Here is a 23,479-nt window from a genome sequence, read left to right as displayed (position 1 = left end):
ACTTCAGACATTAGTCGAGTCCATGTCATGCCGTGTTTCGACACTTCTGCGTTCTCGCGGGGGCCCTACACGATGTTAGGCAAGTGTACCAGTTTCTTTGGCTCCTCATTCAAATAAGTAGTCCATTTTTGGTGTAGCAAGCATCAAATATCAGAGGTGCCAAAGCATTGGTGTTCGTTAACCGTTGGACCAAAATAATAACAACATAATTATTATTATTATCGTCATCATCATCATCACCTTTCCCATGGTCGATATTGGAGCAATGCCGTTTAACAGTTAAGTCAAATGGCACAATGTAAGTAATAGATGTACACTCCTGGAAATGGAAAAAAGAACACATTGACACCGGTGTGTCAGACCCACCATACTTGCTCTGGACACTGCGAGAGGGCTGTACAAGCAATGATCACACGCACGGCACAGCGGACACACCAGGAACCGCGGTGTTGGCCGTCGAATGGCGCTAGCTGCGCAGCATTTGTGCACCGCCGCCGTCAGTGTCAGCCAGTTTGCCGTGGCATACGGAGCTCCATCGCAGTCTTTAACACTGGTAGCATGCCGCGACAGCGTGGACGTGAACCGTATGTGCAGTTGACGGACTTTGAGCGAGGGCGTATAGTGGGCATGCGGGAGGCCGGGTGGACGTACCGCCGAATTGCTCAACACGTGGGGCGTGAGGTCTCCACAGTACATCGATGTTGTCGCCAGTGGTCGGCGGAAGGTGCACGTGCCCGTCGACCTGGGACCGGACCGCAGCGACGCACGGATGCACGCCAAGACCGTAGGATCCTACGCAGTGCCGTAGGGGACCGCACCGCCACTTCCCAGCAAATTAGGGACACTGTTGCTCCTGGGGTATCGGCGAGGACCATTCGCAACCGTCTCCATGAAGCTGGGCTACGGTCCCGCACACCGTTAGGCCGTCTTCCGCTCACGCCCCAACATCGTGCAGCCCGCCTCCAGTGGTGTCGCGACAGGCGTGAATGGAGGGACGAATGGAGACGTGTCGTCTTCAGCGATGAGAGTCGCTTCTGCCTTGGTGCCAATGATGGTCGTATGCGTGTTTGGCGCCGTGCAGGTGAGCGCCACAATCAGGACTGCATACGACCGAGGCACACAGGGCCAACACCCGGCATCATGGTGTGGGGAGCGATCTCCTACACTGGCCGTACACCACTGGTGATCGTCGAGGGGACACTGAATAGTGCACGGTACATCCAAACCGTCATCGAACCCATCGTTCTACCATTCCTAGACCGGCAAGGGAACTTGCTGTTCCAACAGGACAATGCACGTCCGCATGTATCCCGTGCCACCCAACGTGCTCTAGAAGGTGTAAGTCAACTACCCTGGCCAGCAAGATCTCCGGATCTGTCCCCCATTGAGCATGTTTGGGACTGGATGAAGCGTCGTCTCACGCGGTCTGCACGTCCAGCACGAACGCTGGTCCAACTGAGGCGCCAGGTGGAAATGGCATGGCAAGCCGTTCCACAGGACTACATCCAGCATCTCTACGATCGTCTCCATGGGAGAATAGCAGCCTGCATTGCTGCGAAAGGTGGATATACACTGTACTAGTGCCAACATTGTGCATGCTCTGTTGCCTGTGTCTATGTGCCTGTGGTTCTGTCAGTGTGATCATGTGATGTATCTGACCCCAGGAATGTGTCAATAAAGTTTCCCCTTCCTGGGACAATGAATTCACGGTGTTCTTATTTCAATTTCCAGGAGTGTATATTAAACGTGGAGGGAGACTTTCTCAGTCGTGTTACGCACAAAATGGCCGCTTGCTATGGCTGTGATATGTACGCCATTTTCCGCCGACGAAGTTTACATGCTATGAGACGTCGACACTGAAGTCGTAGTTCTTCAGCCTAGCTATTCGGCAACCTACCACACGGTACTGGTCCACAGGTTTCGGTTAAGGGATGTGCACAGCCGCATCCGTAATGGTTTGTATACGTATGTGGCGTTGAATACGCGATAAAACACAGCATGAGAACACGAGCCTGCGACTTTGATTACCGCTACAAAAGCCTTGGGTCCCGGTATCGTTCCTAGCCACTGCTTACAGTTTGAAACAAATCAATACCATGTTTGATGGCCGAAGAGGAGATGGGACGAGTCATTCTCATTCTCTCAATAGGCTTGTCACAAGAGGGAAGAAGAGCATAGCCTTGTCACAAGAGGAAAGAAGAGCATAGTCTTGTCACAAGAGGGAACAAGAGCATAGCCTTGTCACAAGAGGGAAGAAGAGCATAGCCTTGTCACAAGAGGGAAGAAGAGCATAGCCTTTGCACAAGACGGAAGAAGAACAAATAGTTGCAAGATACCCTCTCACGCGTGAGGTCGATTGATCAGCAGTGATCGACTGCATGAATATACAAAAATCAATGGAAATCACTACATTAAAGACACATAACGTACATACACAGGATATTCAATCTCCCAACAATATATTCATGAAGGACACTTTACTGGTAAAGAATTTTGAGGAGATAAATCAGCCTCGCATTCAGACCTCTGACTGGGTACGGTTCGCAAGGGATTTTCAGAAGGAAGACGAATTGTGCTGACGCTTTACGTATTGCAGCGTAGAACGTTAGAAGAACGAATTTCGTAGGGAAACTGACGAATCTGAAAAGTGATATGAGAAAACTAAAGTTATAACTGTTAGGGAGAAACTGAAATAGAAAAAGGGTACATTTCTGCACAAATGAATATAGGGTAATAATAACAGCACCAGTGAATAATGTTTTAGGTGTTAGCATAATAATGAACAAAAAGGTATGCGATATGCTGAGTTACTCTGAACAACACAGTCACCGAGCTATTTTTCTGAGGACTGAAACTAAGCAGATATCAGTTACTGTTTTACGGGCTTACATGTCCATCTCATAAATAGCTGATGATAAATAAAGATAAGCCGGCCAGAGTGGCCGAGCGGTTCAAGGCGATACAGTCTGGAACCACGCGACCGCAACGGTCGCAGGTTCGAATCCTGCCTCGGGCATGGATGTGTGTGATGTCCTTAGGTTGGTTAGGTTTAAGTAGTTCTAAGTTCTAGGGGACTGATGACCTCAGATGTTAAGTCCCATAGTGCTCAGAGCCATTGATAAATAAAGATAATACACTACTGGCCATTAAAATTGCTACTCCAAGAAGAAATGCAGACGATAAACGGGTATTCATTGTGTGGTGTTACCGCCAGACACCACACTTGCTAGGTAGTAGCCTTTAAATCGGCCGCGGTCCGTTAGTATACGTCGGACCCGCGTGTCGCCACTGTCAGTGATTGCAGACCGAGCGCCGCCACACGGCAGGTCTAGAGAGACTTCCTAGCACTCGCCCCAGTTGTACAGACGACTTTGCTAGCAATGGTTCACTGACAAATTACGCTCTCATTTGCCGAGACGATAGTTAGCATAGCCTTCAACTACGTCATTTGCTACGACCTAGCAAGGCGCCATTATCATTTGTTATTTATCTTGGGATGCATGTACAGTCAGACCGATGTTCACTAATTATGGATTAAAGTTAAGTATTTCACCATCTGCGTCCGTTTTTCTAAGTTCTAATTTCCTTGTCATTTTCCAGACCGCACGCCAGCCTGCGTGAGCTTGAACGCGTGCCTTTCGGCTTCCTCCAAACCCCGTGAATTGGCTCCTGCCAATTCACAACACATTGGACAAATATATTATACTAGAACTGACATGTGATTACATTTTCACGCAATTTTGGTGCATAGATCCTGAGAAATCAGTACCCAGAAGAACCACCTCTGGCCGTAATAACGGCCTTGATACGCCTGGACATTGAGTCAAACAGAGCTTGGATGGCCTGTAAAGGTACAGCTGCCCACGCAGCTTCAACATGATATCACAGTTCATCAAGAGTAGTGACTGGCGTATTGTGACGAGCCACTTGCTCGGCCACCAATGACCAGACGTTTTCAATTGGTGAGAGATCTCGAGAGTGTGCTGACCAGGGCAGCAGTCGAACATTTTATGTATCCAGAAAGGCCCATAAAGGACCTGCAACATGCGGTCGTGCATTATGCTGCCGAAATGTAGGGTTTCGCAGGGATCGCATGAAGGGTACAGCCACGGGTGGTAACATATCTGAAATGTAACGTCCACTGTTCAAAGTGCCGTCAATGCGAACAAGAGGTGACCGAGACGTGAAACCAATGGCACCCCATACCATCACGCCGGATGATACGCCGGTATGGCGATGACGAAAACACGCTTCCAATGTGCGTTCACCGTGATGTCTGCAAACGCGGATGCGACCATGATGATGCTGTAAACAGAACATGGATTCATCCGCAAAAATGACGTTTTGCCATTCGCGCACCCAGGTTCGTCGTTGAGTACACCATCGCAGGCACTCCTGTCTGTGATGCAGCGTCAAGGGTAACCGCAGCCATGGTCTCCGAGCTGATAGTCCATGCTGCTGCAAACGTCGTCGAACTGTTCAAAAAAATGGTTCAAATGGCTCTGAGCACTATGGGACTCAACTGCTGAGGTCATAAGTCCCCTAGAACTTAGAACTACTTAAACCTAACTAACCTAAGGACAACACACACATCCATGCCCGAGGCAGGATTCGAACCTGCGACCGTAGCAGTCGCGCGGGTCCAGACTAACGCGCCAGAACCGCTCGGCCACCAGCGGCCGGCTCGAACTGTTCGTGCAGATGGTTGTTGTCTTGCGAACGTCCCCATCCGTTGACTCAGGGACCGAGACGTGGCTGCACGATGCATTACAGCCATGTTGATAAGATCCCTGTCATCTCGACTGCTAGTGATACGAGGCCGTTGAGATCCAGCACGGCGTTCTGTATTATCCTCCTGAACCCACCGATTCCATATTCTGCTAACAGTCATTGGATCTCGAACAACGCGAGCAGCAATGTCGCGATACGATAAACCGCAATCGCGATAGTCTACAATCCGACCTTTATCAAAGTCGGGCACGTGATGGTACGTAATTCTCCTACTTACACGGGGCATCACAACAACGTTTCACCCGGCAATTCCGGTCAACTGCTGTTTGTGTTTGAGAAATCGGTTGAAAACTTTCCTCATGTCAGCACGTTGTAGGTGGAGCCACCGGCGCCAACCTTGTGTGAATGTTCCGAAAAGCTCATCATTTGCATATCACAGCATCTTCTTCCTGTCGGTTAAATTTCACGTCTGTAGCTGTAGCATGTCATCTTCGTAGTGCAGCAATTTTAATGGCCAGTAGTGTATACAGGGTAACAGGGGAACTGGCAAAATACTTGATTTAGGTTAAAGGTTTGGCAGTTCTGCGTCACTAGAACGCAACTGTATCAGAGGAAACTGAAGGCAAATTTACTGGAGAATGGGGTGGGGGAAAGGAATGAGAGACGAGAAAGACTTACAGAATCCTGCCATGGGTTTCAACTGGTTGTAGTGACCACACTCTTCCAAAATCAGAAGGGTGGAAGGTTTATTCGGAAATGTCTTGGAACAGTGGGCGATATCAACTGGACTACGTCAGTGTTAGACAAAGATTTGGCAATAAAACCCTGTAAAGCAAAGCAAACGCAAGTGAGGACATAGGCCATAACTTTGCAGTGATGAACAGCAGTCTGAAACGGAAGAGAATTAAGAAAAATGAGTATACAGTGAAATGGAATATAGGAAATTTAGCGTGGGTGATGTGAAGTGAAAATTCTATGAGGCAGTGTTCAACTGCCTCAGTTAAAGTGTTGAGAGTAGTTCGGCAGAAGATGAGTGGAAATAATTCAAGCAAAACAGTCCGAAATAAAACAGACAGTATTCAGCTGCATCCTGTTGACGGCACTAAGAACACCACATTCCAACAGCTGTCAAGTCAGCTAACAGGAGAACCAAGGAAAAAAAAAACCTCAAAATACAAAATGCGGCAAAGGAACTCCGCAACGTAGAATAAGACAAAAGAAAGAATTTCCCGCTCATAAGGAACGTACGGTATTACTTCACATGCCTAACGTAAAAATAAATTTCAGAGTTTTGACATCAGCGTGCCCATCTTCCTTTGTCATGCTAGGCAATGAAACAATGAAAATGTAAATCATCATTGGCTTGACGTCATAGCTCTGTCACGGTGAAACAGTTATGCAAACGACCCGCTCTCCAATGGACGTACGATAATGCACAATTGTATCGAACAACTGTCAACACCACTGGGAGAGGATGCTATTTCTCAGATGAGTCCCGGATCAGATGCACGGGCAGTTTTGGGAAACAGCCCGTGTGCACAATCCGTGTGCAGAGAATGAGTTACTGTACCTCAAGCATAATACACTGCGCAACAGAATAAAAGGATAACTTTTCAAAACCCTGTAACTCCCACCCATTCCGACTCTTAAGTGCGAAATTTGGCTCAAAGGTATCGACAACCCTCCGAAGTTCATTTGATGTGTAAGGTCGGTTAATGATGTCACACTGGTACCGTATCTCACCAATATTCTGCCAGTGCCGCCGTCGGATGGTCGCCGCAGCGCCTGTTACTTACATTTCATCACTTCTTTTGACACCTCTGCGATGAGGGTCAGACCCACGACGATCAACATTGAAATCACGTATTTTTCTTACGAGTGGCCAAGGAAAACATTCCAGATAGACAGCCACTCAGAATCGACACGAAAAGGCCTCATGGGGTGGCATAAAGAGCGTTGATTTCCACACATTTTTAGGGCGGAAACTACAATTCTCTATGCGATAAGCAACAAGATGACGTTCTTGAAAGCGTTCGACACTGATGACCATCCTACCCCCGCCCTCCCTGGGTGTTTCATTCCTATTCTAAGGACATCGTGGGGAGGAGGGGGGTTGTAACCCCTTTGAACGTGATCTGAGTCCTTTTGCGTGCAGTTCGAATGCTCCAGCATACAGTGTCGAGCCACTAGAGACCTTTGGAAACCATTCGATGAAACCTGAACTTGATGCGAAGCAGAAACGCTTTTATGCCTTTTCATCCTTCCTTTTTGGTGACTTTCTATGGTGTGATGAAGGAGGTGGGCACATTAAAATGTGCGTGAGTGAAACGGCATGGTGTTCCTCTAAAACCGCCCCCCCCCCTCTCCAATTCGGCAACACCCTCGTACGTCAGTTGCGCACAATTCACAATTACCTTTAGATACTACGGCACGCATTCTGCCTTGCGTCTGCTATAGCAGGTTAACACCATCGGAGGAGTGTCGAAGGGGTTGCCCAACCCTCAGGCGCTAGAGCAGCTACGAGGCTTAATGTGTGTTGAAATTTCTGACACGTGCAGGGTGACATAGAAAAACGGGAACATTTCCACAATCCAAAAAACTAGAAGTGATGAAGGAAAGAAATTGGATTCATAGTAATTAATATCTTACAACTTTGCCATTTACGAAACATTGATGCATTTATCACTTTTTAAAAATTACATCCTTTAGATGGCGTCCTCCTGTACGAATACATTCGTGAAATTTGCTACTGAGATTCCTCATTGACCGCTGCAACATCTCAGCTGGGATACTGTGAATTGCATCTCAGATTCTGTGTTTTAACTCATCCAGGGTTCTTCGTCGAGTCGTCTAGACTTTGCTGTTGAGGTAGAACCATAAGAAAAAGTCACAAACGTATAAATCTGGCGATCTAGGGGGGGGGGGGGGGGGGCAGGGAATGTTACCGAATCGTGAGATAACACGGTTCCCAACCAATTCTCGCACATATGCCATTGTACAGAAACCAGATGGCAGTTATAAGAGTCGAGAGACATGAAAGGGAAGCAGTGGTTGGCAAAGGAGTAAGACAGGGTTGTAGCCTGTCCCCGATTTTATTCAACCTGTACATTGAGCAAGCAGTGAAGGAAACAAAAGAAAAATTCGGAGTAAGAATTAAAATCCATGGAGAAGAAATAAAAATTTTGAGGTTCGCCGATGACATTGTAATTCTGTCAGAGACAGCAAAGGACTTGGAAGAGCAGTTGAACGGAATGGATAGTGTCTTGAAGAGAGGATATAAGATGAACATCAACAAAAGCAAAACGAGGATAATGGAATGTAGTCGAATTAAGTCGGGTGATGCTGAGAGAATTAGATTAGGAAATGAGACGCTTAAACTAGTAAAGGAGTTTTGCTATTTGGGGAGCTAAATAACTGATGATGGTCTAAGTAGAGAGGATATAAAATATATACTGGCAATGGCAAGGAAAGCCTTTCTCAAGAAGAGAAATTTGTTAACATCGATTATAGATTTCAGTGTCAGGAAGTCGTTTCTGAAAGTATTTGTATGGAGTGTAGCCATGTATGGAAGTGAAACATGGTCGATAAATAGTTTAGACAAGAAGAGAATAGAAGCTTTCGAAATGTGGTGCTACAGAAGAATGCTGAAGATTAGATGGGTAGATCACATAACTAATGAGGAGGTATTGAATAGGATTGGGGAGAAGAGACGTTTGTGGCACAACTTGACTAGAAGAAGGGATCGGTTGGTAGGACATGTGCTGAGGCATCAAGGGATCAGCAATTTAGTATTGGAGGGTAGCGTGGAGGGTAAAAATCGTAGAGGGAGACCAAGAGTTGAATACACCAAGCAGATTCAGAAGGATGTAATTTGCAGTAGGTACTGGGGGATAAAAAAGCTTGCACAGGATAGAGTAGCATGGAGAGCTGCATCAAACCAGTCTCAGGACTGAAGACCACAACAACGACATGCCATTGATTGCCGTGCAGTACGTGATGTCGCTCCGTCCTGTTGAAATCAGGCTTTTTGAATGTTTGGAAAGTTGTTCAATGCAGGTGTAACGTAAGTACGTAACATACCCACGTAACGATCGGCATTGGCAGTTATTGTGTTTCCCTGTTCATTTGCGAAAAAATTCGGTCCGATAATCCCATGCGATGAAACACCACACCATACTGCTACTTTACTACCGTGTAAAGGGCGCTCATGAACGTCATTAGGATTTGTGTTTGCCCAGTAACAGCAGTTCTGTTTATTCACATAGCCTGTCAGAAGAAAATGTGCCTCATCTGACATCCACAACTTGTTTAGAAATTCATCGTCATTGTTTATTTTTGTTGACAGAAGCCTAATCGTAATCGGTAATCGTTGTCCTTCAGTTGTTGCACCATCTGTAGTTTGTACGGATGGAATTTTAAACCAAAGATGAAGAATTCTGCGCACACTCTCCACGGACGTTTAAACCACTGCTGCATGCTTACGAATTGAAAGCCGTGGGCTCCGTAAGACAAAAACGCGTGCAACACCAATGTTAGCTGAGAACGCACAATTCTTGGACGTCCTGTTGGTTTCTTATTGAGGGCAGATCCAGTCTCTTCAAAGTTATTAATCCAACATTTTATCGAGTGTTTCGACGGAACGGCATCATGACGTCCTAAATTATGAAAACGTCAAAACTACCAAAATATACTTGTTTTTATAAAACATCTTTATGGCTAACGCACGCTGTTGTCCGTTCGACTGATCTATGATTACTGAAACGGCAGACTCTTTACTCGCTAAATGTCACTAACACGCAGTGCTGCCACCTGTCCACGGCTGGCACTACGCATTTCAAACATTCCCGTTATTCTGGGTCACCCTGTACATTAGTAAGGTGCTCAAGTAATGCGGGTGGGTGGTGTGGAGCGTGTTCCCGAACAGGGTATCTTAGAGGGACATTTCGCCCCCTTTTATTCACACACATCGTACTGTTATCCCCCCCCCCCCCCCCACCACCACCAACCCGCTGGTCACGCTGCAGGAGGGCGCGGAAAAGGAGGGATGAAGAAACATAATATGACCCTTTTGCTGCTTCGGATCATGTTGAGATTCCGTCGAACAGTTTTTAACGGTCGTTAGTGATTCCAAGCAGTGCAGCAGAGCGAAACTGTGGTTGCGCTACATTCCGAAGGGGTGACATCACGTTCAGTGGGACTGCAGCCCCACGATATCATCAGAGTAGGGTTGAAACGTCCAAGGGTTGGCATCAGTGTCGGACGTTGTCAAGCACGTCGTCCTGTTGCACATCGCGCTGCGAACTGTTGTTTTCAACCGCGAAATGTGTGGGAATCGTTGCCTCAAAGGCAGGGGTGCTTTCACTGATGCCATTTACGACACCTGCTGAGTACCGGTGTGTCTGAAATGTCTTCCTCGACCACCCAAAGTAACTGTGCACGACTTAAACTCTGGGAATCGACGTTCCGACCTCCATCGCAGAGGCGTGAAAAGGAGGGGTGAAACGTGGGTAAGAGCTGGAGTGAAGACCTTCCCTTCGTGTGGCATCGGCAAAATTTTTTGTGACATTACTAACCCATCTTACATCACATACGAACTTCTGAGCTTTGGCCTCTTTTCTTGCATGCGTCGACACCTTGTCGTTCGAGATGTCGCCGAACCCGAGGGTGACGTCGCAGTGCGCCACACTTTTGCACGATTAAAGAGGAACGTTGTACGCATCTTTAAGCCAAAATTCAAACTTATGCGTGTCAGTGGGTTACAATAACGTGGTTTAGGAAAAGTAATCCTTTTACTTCCTAGCGCAGTGTAGACAGCCAACAGCAGAGTATTGGGCAGGTACAAAGTGTTTTAAAATAAATGGAGGAGAGCTACAAGTAGCAAAAGGGAACTATTGGAAAGGCATTGAACCACCTATTAAACCTTGAAACTAAGAAACACATCTGCGTACAAAGAGTGGAACGCAACGTGGGTGAAAGCAACCGAATACTCAAAGAAAAAAAACCTCATAAAATGTTACTAGCGGTTGTGACTGTTCTCCAGGAGAAATGTTTTCAAAAATTGCTAATTAATACGTTACATGTAGATGTTTGGAAGCCATGGACCAACAACGTGAACTTTTTTCCGGGAGTGATGCTGAACCAGTTAGTGAACAGAAAACGGTGATCATTCGTTCACTGCTTTATCTGAAAACTACCTTGAGCAGTTAAACAGAGAACCGACTCGTGGCGATAACATATTAGAACTTCTGGTGACAAACAGACCCGAACTATTTGAAACAGTTAACGCAGAACAGGGAATCGGCGATCATAAAGCGGTTACTGCATCGATGATTTCAGCCGTAAATAGAAATATTAAAAAAGGTAGGAAGATTTTCTGTTTAGCAAAAGTGACAAAAGGCAGATTACAGAGTACCTGACGGCTCAACACAAAAGTTTTGTCTCAAGTCGTGTGAAACCCAGCTCGCGCTATTCGTCCACGAGACTCAGAGAGCCATAGACACGGGTTGACAGGTAGATGCCGTGTTTCTTGACTTCCGCAAGGCGTTCGATACAGTTCCCTACAGTCGTTTAATGAAGAAAGTAAGAGCATATGGACTATCAGACCAATTGTGTGATTGGACTGAAGAGTTCCTAGATAACAGAACGCAGCATGTCATTCTCAATGGAGTGATTTCAGGTGTGCCACAGGGGAGTGTCATAGGACCGTTGCTATTCACAATATACATAAATGACTTTGTGGATGACATCGGAAGTTCACTGAGGCTTTTTGCAGATGATGCTGTGGTGTATCGAGAGGTTGTAACAATGGAAAATTGTACTGAAATGCAGGAGGATCTGCAGCGAATAGACGCATGGTGCAGGGAGTGGCAATTGAATCTCAATGTAGACAAGTGTAATGTGCTGCGAATACATAGAAAGATAGATCCTCCATCATTTAGCTACAATATAACAGATCAGCAACTGGAAGCAGTTAATTCCATAAATTATCTGGGAGTACGCATTAGGAGTGATTTAAAATGGAATGATCATATAAAGTTGATCGTCGGTAAAGCGGATGCCAGACTGAGATTCATTGGAAGAATCCTAAGGAAATGCAATCCGAAAACAAAGGAAGTAGGTTACAGTACGCTTGTTCGCCCACTGCTTGAATACTGCTCAACAGTGTGGGATCCGTACCAGATAGGATTGATAGAAGAGATAGAGAAGATCCAACGGAGAGCAACGCGCTTCGTTACAGGATCATTTAGTAATCGCGAAAGCGTTATGGAGATGATAGATAAACTCCAGTGGAAGACTCTGCAGGAGAGACGCTCAGTAGCTCGGTACGGGCTTTTGTTAAAGTTTCGAGAACATACCTTCACCGAAGAGTCAAGCAGTATATTGCTCCCTCCTACGTATATCTCGCGAAGAGACCATGAGGATAAAATCAGAGAGATTAGAGCTCATACAGAAGCATACCGACAATCCTTCTTTCCACGAACTATACGAGACTGGAATAGAAGGGAGAACCGATAGAGGTACTCAGGGTACCCTCCGCCACACACCGTCAGGAGGCTTGCGGAGTATGGATGTAGATGTAGATGTAGATGTAAAGAATTATCTTAGACGACTGTGGAAGGAAGAAGACAATATTACGTCATGTTAGTACTGACTTTAAAAAAATGGGAACAACGAAACTGTCCCAACATTCAGAAAAATGCTGTGATCTAGATGTCAACGTCTATAAAGCAATTTTATATGACTATGTGGAAATATTGTCTTGTAAAATACTTATATTTCTCCTCGTAATGCTTCTCTATCAGGGTGGATCCTGACTGCAGAGGAGAGTCTCCTAACTATATTTTCCACGTTCACAAAGTTTTCTGTCTTTTTTATGTCGATTCATAATTTAATTCTACCTTAATTATTTCAGTGTACTGCGAGACAACCACCAAAGGCTGTTCACCACTTTAGTACAGAATAATACTTCTCAGGTGACTCAGGAAAACATAAAGTTCAAAAATGGTTCAAATGGCTCTGAGGACTATGGGACTTAACATCTGAGGTAATCAGTCCCCTAGAACATAGAACTACTTAAACCTAACTACTCTAAGGACATCACACTCATCCATGCACGAGGCAGGATTTGAACCTGCCACCGTAGTGGCAGCGCGGTTCCAGACTGAAGCGCCCAGAACCGCTCGGCAACAGCGGCCGGCACATAAGAAGGTCTCATTCCTAGTCCCACAATTTTGATTTTCCTGCAGTAGTTACTACTAATAAAACTTAGGTAACAAGTACTTAGACTAATACTTCTACTACGACTTATGGTATTGTTCGTTTTCCGACCCTCAGAGCACAGTTATGTAATATATTATCTAGTGTAGCTCCATTTAATGTCTCGTTGTCTGAGAAGGCGACACACATTTTTCAATAGTTTTTCTAAACATTCTGATACAGATCGGCCTTGATGCTGGATCCAGCAATATCAAAGTGTCTTCACATTGTATGGCGATGGTTCAGAGCGCGTCATATACAGGATGTTACAAAAAGGTACGGCCAAACTTTCAGGAGACATTCCTCACACACAAATAAAGAAAAAATATTATGTGGACATGTGTCCGGAAACACTTCATTTCCATGTTAGAGCTCATTTTAGTTTCGTCAGTATGTACTGTACTTCCTCGATGCACAGCCAGTTGGCCGAATTGCAAGAAGGTAATGGTGACTTCGGTGCTCGTGTTGACATGCGACTCATTGCTCTACAGTACTAGCATCAAGCACATCAGTACGTAGCATCAACAGGTTAGTGTTCATCACGAACGTGGTTTTGCAGTCAGTACAATGTTTACAAATGCGGAGTTGGCAGATGCCCATTTCATGTATGGATTAGCAGGGGGCAATAGCCGTGGCGCGGTACGTTTGTATCGAGACAGATTTCCAGAACGAAGGTGTCCCGACAGGAAGACGTTCGAAGCAATTGATCGGCGTCTTAGGGAGCACGGAACATTCCAGCCTATGACTCGCGACTGGGGAAGACCTAGAACGACGAGGACATCTCCAATGGACGTGGCAATTCTTCGTGCAGTTGACGATAACCCTAATGTCAGCGTCAGAGAAGTTGTTGCTGTACAAGGTAACATTGACCACGTCACTGTATGGAGAGTGCTACGGGAGAACCAGTTGTTTCCGTACCATGTACAGTGTGTGCAGGCACTATCAGCAGCTGATTGGCCTCCACGGGTACACTTCTGCCAATGGTTCATCCAACAATGTGTCAATCTTCATTTCAGTGCAAATGTTCTCTTTACGGATGAGGCTTCATTCCAACGTGATCAAATTGTAAATTTTCACAATCAACATGTGTGGGCTGACGAGAATCCGCACGCAATTGTGCAATCACGTCATCAACACAGATTTTCTGTGAACGTTTGGGCAGGCATTGTTGGTGATGTCTTGATTGCGCCCCATGTTCTTCCACCTACGCTAAATGGCGCACGTTATCATGATTTCATACGGGATGCTCTACCTGTGCTGCTAGAACATGTGCCTTTACAAGTACGACACAACATGTGGTTCATGCACAATGGAGCTCCTGCACATTTCAGTCGAAGTGTTCGTACGCTTCTCAACAACAGATTCGGTGACCGATGGACTGGTAGAGGCGGACCAATTCCATGGCCTCCACGCTCTCCTGACCTCAACCCTCTTGACTTTCATTTATGGGGGCATTTGAAAGCTCTTGTCTACGCAACCCCGGTACCAAATGTAGAGACTCTTCGTGGTCCTATTGTGGACGGCTGTGATACAATACGCCATTCTCCAGGGCTGCATCAGGGATTCCATGCGACGGAGGGTGGATGCATGTATCCTCGCTAACGGAGGACATTTTGAACATTTCCTGTAACAAAGTGTTTGAAGTCACGCTGGTACATTCTGTTGCTGTGTGTTTCCATTCCATGATTAATGTGATTTGAAGAGAAGTAATAAAATGAGCTCTAACATGGAAAGTAAGCGTTTCCGGACACATGTCCACATAACATATTTTCTTTCTTTGTGTGTGAGGAATGTTTCCTGAAAGTTTGGCCGTGCCCTTTTGTAACACCCTGTATCTCATTGATTCTTCTCAGGTACTGTTTTCCACACTACCTTTCGCTGTTCCCACTGTTAGCGAGCCAAGTGACTGCGGGGCTATCGGCCGCCATTCTCGAAGGCTACGATGGTGATTTGACAACTCTGGTAAAAAAGCAAGACAATTGTTTGTTTCTTAAACAACATACCTTACTTCTCGCCATAGTTTCCTTTGAGGGATATGCACTTGGTCCAGCTATCCTAGAGCTTTTTCATACTATTGGGAAAATGGGCTCTGTCAAAGTCTGCAAAATACTCAGTGGCTGCAACTATCACCTCCCAGGAAGCCAACATTTCAAGTTAGGGAACCGGAAGAAGTCACATGGGTTAAAGGCTGGTGAAAAGGGAGGAGGAGGAGCCAGTTCAAAGCCCAGTTCATGCACTTGCCCCACTTTTATAGCTGATACGTGGGATGGTGCATTATCCTTGTGAAAGAAAACCTTTTTGCGTGCCAACTTGGGTCTTTTTTCAGGCAACGCAAGTTTCAAACGATCCAACAATGAAACATAATAGGATCCAGTTACCGTTCTGCCTTTTTCCAAGTAATCTATGAGGAATTTAAGGAGATGGGACCTGGATAAACTGAAAGAACCAGAGGTTGTACAGAGTTTCAGGGAGAGCATAAGGGAACAATTGACAGGAATGGGGAAAAGAAATACAGTAGAAGATGAATGCGTAGCTTTGAGGAATGAAATACTGAAGGCAGCACAGGATCAAGTAGGTAAAAAGACGAGGGCTAATAGAAATCTTGGGTAACAGAAGAGATATAGAATTTCATTGATGAAAGGAGAAAATATAAAAATGCAGTAAATGAATCAGGCGAAAAGGAATATAAAGGTCGAAAAAAGAGGATCGACAGGATGTGCAAAATGGCTAAGCAGGGATGGCTAGAGGACAAATGTAAGGATGTAGTGGCTTATCTCACGAGGGGTAAGATAGATACCGCCTACAGGAAAATTAAAGAGACCTTTGGAGAAAAGAGAACCACTTGCATTAATATCAAGAGCGCAGATGGAAACCCAGTTCTAAGCAAAGAAGGGAAAACAGAAAGGTGGAAGGAGTATATAGAGGGGCTATACAGGGGCGATGTTCTTGAGGACCATATTATGGAAATGGAAGAGGAGGTAGATGAAGATGATATGGGAGATAAGATACTACGTGAAGAGTTTGACAGAGCACTGAAAGACCTAAGTCGAAACAAGGCCCCGGGAGTAGACAACATTCCATTACAACTACTGACAGCCTTGGGAGAGCCAGTCCTGGCAAAACTCTACCATCTGGTGAGCAAGATGTATGAGACAGGCGAAATTCCCTCAAACTTAAAGAAGAATATAATAATTCCAATCCCAAAGAAAGCAGGTGTTGACAGATGTGAAAATTACCGAACTATCAGTTTAATAAGTCACAGGTGCAAAATACTAACGTGAATTCTGTACAGACGAATGGAAAAACTGGTAGAAGCCGACCTCGGCGAAGATAAGTTTGGATTCCGTAGAAATGTTGGAACACGTGAGGCAATACTGACCCTACGACTTATCTTAGAAGAAAGATTAAGGAAAGGCAAACCTACGTTTCTAGCATTTGTAGACTTAGAGAAAGCTTTTGACAATGTTGACTGGAATACTCTCTTTCAAATTCTGAAGGTGGCAGGGGTAAAATACAGGGAGAGAAGGCTATTTACAATTTGTGCAGAAATCAGATGGCAGTTATAAGAGTCGAGGGACATGAAAGGGAAGCAGTGGTTGGGAAGGGAGTGAGGCAGGGTTGTAGCGTATCCCCGATGCTATTCAATCTGTATATTGAGCAAGCAATAAAGGAAACAAAAGAAAAATTCGGTGTAGGTATTAAAATCCATGGAAAAGCAATATAAATTTTGAGGTTCGCCAATGACATTGTAATTCTATCAGAGACAGCAAAGGACTTGGAAGAGCAGTTGAACGGAATGGACAGTGTCTTGAAAGGAGGGTATAAGATGAACATCAACAAAAGCAAACCGAGGATAATGGAATGTAGTCGAATTAAGTGGGGTGATGCTGAGGGAATTAGATTAGGAAATTGAGACACTTAAAGTAGGAAAGGAGTTTTGCTATTTGGGGAGCAAGATAACTGATGATGGTAGAAGTAGAGAGGATATAACATGTAGACTGGCAATGGCAAGGAAAGCGTTTCTGAAGAAGAGAAATTTGTTAACATCGAGTATTGATGTAAGTGTCAGGAAGTCGTTTCTGAAAGTATTTGTACGGAGTGTAGCCGTGTATGGAAGTGAAACATGGACAATAAATAGTTTAGACAAGAAGAGAATAGAAGCTTTCGATATGTGGTGCTACAGAAGAATGCTGAAGATTAGATGGGTAGATCATATAACTAATGATGAGGTATTGAATAGAATTGGGGAGAAGAGGAGTTTGTGGCACAACTTGACTAGAAGAAGGGATCGGCTGGTAGGACATGTGCTGAGGCATCAAGGGATCACCAAATTAGTACTGAAGGGCGGCGTGGAGGATAAAAATCGTAGTGGGATACCAAGAGATGAATACACTAAGCAGATGCAGAAGGATGTAGGCTGCAGTAAGTAGTGGGAGATGAAGGAACTTGCACAGGATAGAGTAGCATGGAGAGCTGCATCAAACCAGTCTCAGGACTGAAGACCACAACAACAACATGAGGATTATTCCTTGAGAATCCTAAAAACACTGGCCATCACTTCACCAGCTGACAAAATGGTCTTTCCCTTCTGTGGTGCACTTTCACTAGCGTTTGTCCATGTTTTGACTTGCATTTTGATTCTGGTGTGTAATGATGGGTCTTGGTTTCTTAAACAGTCACAAATTGGCGCAAAAAGTCTTTCGGACTGCCAGTAACTATCTCTTCATATTGTGCTGAAATGTTATGGCAAATGCTCTTCCGATTGAACATGAGCAATCACGGCACCCACCTCGCACACAACTTATTCACAGGGAATTCTCCATGCTGGATATTACACATTCGCTCAGTTGAGATGCCTACTCTTTCAGAAATGTCACGAATTTTTATTCGGCCACCTTGCAGTACCATATCATAGATTTTGTCAATTGTTTCCTTTGCGGAGGCCACAACTGTGTGGCCGAAGTGCGCTCCGTACTTGGTGCTTATCTGACCACGTTTAAATTCATTAATCCAAAAGTAAGTTTACACAGTGGTCGAAACCCTCAAATGAAACTGTTTAATAACAGTACTAAAGTCTGTTTTCACCATTTTAAATCACAGTCGGCACACCCACCAATTCAGACATATGTCAACAGTGAACTGTACACTATACATTGTTGAATTTCATTATAGGATCCTTGGAATAATGAAGCATACCAACATGAAGGCACGACAAAAATATTCATTTCTATCATGGAAATTTTCCAGTCTTATCAAACCACCCACCATTCTCAGCCTCTAAGTTCGTCTACCAACATTACTCGTTTTGGTTGTTGTCTCTGTCGACTACACTTACTCCTTGCCATTTCGGAGACAGCATAGGCTACAAGATTTAGAGTAGCAAAGTCCTATTTGGAATGCGTTGCTAGTTTACAATTTGGATACTCACATGGGCTTCTTACCGACGAGCAGGAGGGCAGTGTCGACGAGCATGGCGGGCACCAGGTGCAGCATTGTCTTCCAGAAGAGGAACAGGAACCGGTTGGCGACCAGCATCAGCGAGACGTACCACACGGCGTGCACCGTGGGGATCTCCATGCCGTGCCGCATGAAGCTGGCGCGGTAATCGTACCACGTGAGCGGGCAGTCGGCTGACGACACGTGATGGTACACCGGTTGCTCACCCTCGTGCTTGTTCCTACTGCAGAGAGCGCTGGTTACTCACACGGGCATCCTTGGTGGGGAGGGGGGGGGGGGAACTAGCGCTGGAATCGGGCTAGTCCCACTACTGAACAGCACAGAGCTGTGGGAAGGGCTGAGAAGAAACAACAGTGTGAGGGAAACATTAAAGAGGTATGCAGTGTGGTCCATAGATGTGGAACCCACCTTCTAAAACAAAAATAAGGGATCAACAGAAATTGAAAATCAAGAATGGAGAAAACTAATGACGCTGTGTTGCCAACACGGCTGCCAGTTCCGAAATCGTTATCGTACTTAAGATTCGCAATTATCAAAACGGCAGAGGGCCATGTGACACGTAAACAATTACACAAGAAAAGCAATGATTATAAGTACTAGACGTTGTCTGCTGGAGAGCTATCATGAATTTAGTGTAAAGAAAGCTTCGCTATGAGGTTTTTATTGCCCTGATCGCATTTAGGTACGCTGGATTACTAGTTTCGGCATGCCTAAGTTGCCATCATCAGATTATCACTTTTTTTTTTTTGTCATCAGTCTACTGACTGGTTTGATGTGGCCCGCCACGAATTCCTTTCCTTTGCTAACCTCTTCATCTCAGAGTAGCACTTGCAACCTACATCCTCAATTATTTGCCTGACGTATTCCAATCTCTGTCTTCCTCTACAGTTTTTGCCCTCTACAGCTCCCTCTAGTACCATGGGAGTCATTCCCTCATGTCTTAGCAGATGTCCTATCATCCTGTCCCTTCTCCTTATCAGTGTTTTCCACATATTCCTTTCCTCTCCGATTCTGCGTAGAACCTCCTCATTCCTTACCTTATCAGTCCACCTAATTTTCAACATTCGCCTATAGCATCACATCTCAAATGCTTCGATTCTCTTCTGTTCCGGTTTTCCCACAGTCCATGTTTCACTACCATACAATGCTGTACTCCAGACGTACATCCTCAGAAATTTCTTCCTCAAATTAAGGCCGGTATTTGATATTAGTAGACTTCTCTTGGCCAGAAATGCCTTTTTTGCCATAGCGAGTCTGCTTTTGATGTCCTCCTTGCTCCGTCCATCATTGGTTATTTTACTGCCTAGGTAGCAGAATTCCTTAACTTCATTGACTTCGTGACCATCAATCCTGATGTTAAGTTTCTCGCTGTTCTCATTTCTACTACTTCTCATTACCTTCGTCTTTCTCCGATTTACTCTCAAACCATACTGTGTACTCATTAGACTGTTCATTCCGTTCAGCACATCATTTAATCCTTCTTCACTTTCACTCAGGATACCAATGTCATCAGCGAATCGTATCATTGATATCCTTTCACCTTGTATTTTAATTCCACTCCTGAACCTTTCTTTTATTTCCAACATTGCTTCCTCGATGTACAGATTTAAGAGTAGGGGCGAAAGGCTACAGCCTTGTCTTACACCCTTCTTAATACGAGCACTTCGATCTTGATCGTCCACTCTTATTTTTCCCTCTTGGTTGTTGCACATATTGTATATGACCCGTCTCTCCCTATAGCTTACCCCTACTTTTTTCAGAATCACGAACAGCTTGCACCATTTTATATTGTCGAACGCTTTTTCCAGGTCGACAAATCCTATGAAAGTGTCTTCATTTTTCTTTAGCCTTGCTTCCATTATTAGCTGTAACGTCAGAATTGCCTCTCTCGTCCCTTTACTTTTCCTAAAGCCAAACTGATCGTCACCTAGCGCATTCTCAATTTTATTTCCATTCTTCTGTATATTAGTCTTGTAAGCAGCTTCGTTGCATGAACTGTTAAGCTGATTGTGCGATAATTCTCGCACTTGTCAGCTCTTGCCGTCTTCGGAATTGTGCGGATGATGCTTTTCCGAAAGTCAGATGGTATGTCGCCAGACTCATATATTCTACACACCAACGTGAATAGTCGTTTTGTTGCCACTTCCCCCAATGATTTTAGAAATTCTGATGGAATGTTATCTATCCCTTCTGCCTTATTTGACCATAAGTCCTCCAAAGCTCTTTTAAATTCCGATTCTAATACTGGATCCCCTATCTCTTCTAAATCGACTCCTGTTTCTTCTTCTATCACATCAGACAAATCTTCACCCTCATAGAGGCTTTCAGTGTATTCTTTCCACCTATCTGCTCTCTGCTCTGCATTTAACAGTGGAATTCCCGTTGCACTCTTAATGTTACCACCGTTGCTTTTAATGTCACCAAAGGTTGTTTTGAGTTTTCTTTTTGCTGTATCTATAGCGTTAGAGAACTTCAAACGTATCTCGTCATTCCTTAGTACTTCCGTATCCCACATCTTTGCGTATTGATTCTTCCTGACTAATGTCTTGAACTTCAGCCTACTCTTCATCACTACTATATTGTGATCTGAGTCTATATCTGCTCCTGGGTACGCCTTACAATCCAGTATCTGATTTCGGAATCTCTGCCTGACCATGTTGTAATCTAATTGAAATCTTCCCGTATCTCCCGGCCTTTTCCAAGTATACCTCCTCCTCTTGTGATTCTTGAACAGGGTATTCGCTATTACTAGCTGAAACTTGTTACAGAACTCAATTAGTCTTTCTCCTCTTTCATTCCTCGTCCCAAGCCCATATTCTCCTGTAACCTTTTCTTCTACTCCTTCCCCTACAACTGCATTCCAGTCGCCCATGACTATTAGATTTTCGTCCCCCTTTACATACTGCGTTACCCTTTCAATATCCTCATACACTTTCTCTATCTGGTCATCTTCAGCTTGCGACGTCGGCATGTATACCTGAACTATCGTTGTCGGTATTGGTCTGCTGTCGATTCTGATAAGAACAACCCGGTCACTGAACTGTTCACAATAACACACCCACTGCCCTACCTTCCTATTCATAACGAATCCTACACCTGTTATACCATTTTCTGCTGCTGTTGATATTACCCGATACTCATCTGACCAGAAATCCTTGTCTTCCTTCCACTTCACTTCACTGACCCCTACTATATCAAGATTGAGCCTTTGCATTTCCCTTTACAGATTTTCTAGTTTCCCAACCACGTTCAAGCTTCTGACATTCCACGCCCCGACTCGTAGAACGTTTCGTTGATTATTCAATCTTTTTCTCATGGTAACCTCCCCCTTGGTAGTTCCCTCCCGGAGATCCGAATGGGGGACTATTCCGGAATCTTTTGCCAATGGAGAGATCATCATGACACTTCTTCAATTACAGGCCACCTGTCCTGTGGGTACGCGTTACGTGTACAGGTCATGAAATCATGCTGTGCGATAGACCGCAGTGGCCGAGCGGTTCTAGGCGCTTCAGTCTGGAACCGCGCGACCGGTACGGTCGCAGGTTCGGATCCTGCCTCGGGTATGGACGTGTGTGATGTCCTTAGGTTAGTTAGGTTTAAGTAGTTGTAAGTTCTAGGGGACTGATGACCTCAGATGTTAAGTCCCATAGTTCTCAGAGCCATTTTTGATAAATCGCACGTTTGTTTCTGTACCGTCGTAACTAACTCGTGAGGAAATATAACTCTGTCCTCATGACAGCACACTCATAGATGTGTGGCATATTAATAAGTGCCGCATGTGTCTGAGTTGACTACTGGCTACACACTGTTAAAAAACGAACGTGCCCTTAATCGCACAGCGTGATTTCATAACCTGTACACTGATGGTCTGAAGGTTGCAGGTTAGTCCTGCCGAAACTAATAATCCACTGTACCAACATGTTATCAGGACAATAAAAATTTCACATCTGAAGCTTTCTTTGGATTAAAAGCAATGATGTCTTCCATTTGACCATAGCTTTATTCATTCTTGAGTTATATCGAATTTTTGCAGAATGACACAAATACTCGTGATAACACATTAAGGCTAAGGGATGTGTCCGACACATTCTAAGGTTTGAATAAAATCATTCTGGTTACTAGAATACGTCACTATGAAACACTAAAATACTAAAATTGTTTCGACCGAATCTGCAGCGGTCCTTTTCAGGGCGGCTACCCGCTGGATTCTGATGGTCTTCCACTGAATACTGTCTTATGTTGGTTGTCAGGTGGCTATCGACTTTACATTCTGGGGTGCCATTGGACAATCAAAGATTGCTATGGATGGAGCGCTGTTGCCTATGCTATACTGGTTGGATTTCGGTAGGCAATAATCAGTCGGCAGCGTGTATCCAGCTGTAGTGATGTCCTGCAGCGAGAGGTTGTGCTCCTCGGCAGTTTTCTTGTGGCTCCTTGTATACAGTGTTGAACCCAGGTCATGTGGAGCCGCCCAGCTGGAGAACACAGGCGGCCCGATGGACTAGTGTAGCTGGGAACCAGCCCATAGGTAGTTCGTAACCACCCTGCTTCTAACCATCCTGCTTTTAACCATCCTCCCAGTTCATGCTGTTTGGGCGTTCACTTATTTCGATAGCTTAGGCGAGGTTCTTGAAAATTAAGAGTTCGGCTACAGTCCTGGTGGTTTTGAGCCCTAGCTGACTTGTGTTACCCAGTGCTATGTAGCGTTCATGTTCTGATACTCCAGGAATAATCGGTCTCTTGGTTTCACCACCATAGACATCATTGCATGCACATCTCTGTTCGTAGATGCCTGCCGTGTGGAGAGCATCTACGAAATCTTTCGTGGGCTTCAAGAAATCTCGGGTCTTGAGGCCACTCTGGAATAATGATTTAATTTCTCCGCCACGCAGCATCTTGCCTACAAGCTCACTGAATGTTCATTTGTCTGTTTTATCTTGACTGTACCTCATAGCTCACTGTATGTCCTTGTTGCTATACCCATTCGTAAGGCATGTTGTTCCGAGATCCTTCATTTTATGTTGGAAGTTGTCAG

The 23,479-nt window shown here is 44.9% G+C and overlaps 1 protein-coding gene across 4 annotated transcripts in view; it reads right to left on the bottom strand.

Moving 5' to 3' along the window:
• Positions 1-23,479, bottom strand: part of LOC126203282 (fatty acyl-CoA reductase wat-like) — a 236,390-nt gene that overhangs the window by 17,464 nt on the left and 195,447 nt on the right. For 3 of the 4 annotated variants that reach the window (XM_049937539.1, XM_049937537.1, XM_049937538.1), the window contains one exon: positions 18,416-18,667. In XM_049937539.1, coding sequence (XP_049793496.1) covers positions 18,416-18,667 — 252 coding nt within the window. The remainder of the gene's footprint in view (positions 1-18,415; positions 18,668-23,479) is intronic. The other variant, XM_049937540.1, reaches the window with a different exon arrangement.

The sequence above is a fragment of the Schistocerca nitens genome, chromosome 9, assembly GCF_023898315.1.
Source record: "Schistocerca nitens isolate TAMUIC-IGC-003100 chromosome 9, iqSchNite1.1, whole genome shotgun sequence".
NCBI classification, from domain to species: Eukaryota; Metazoa; Arthropoda; class Insecta; order Orthoptera; family Acrididae; genus Schistocerca; species Schistocerca nitens.
Note: the sequence above shows the minus strand (reverse complement) of the source record. Positions and strands in the feature narration are given on the sequence as shown.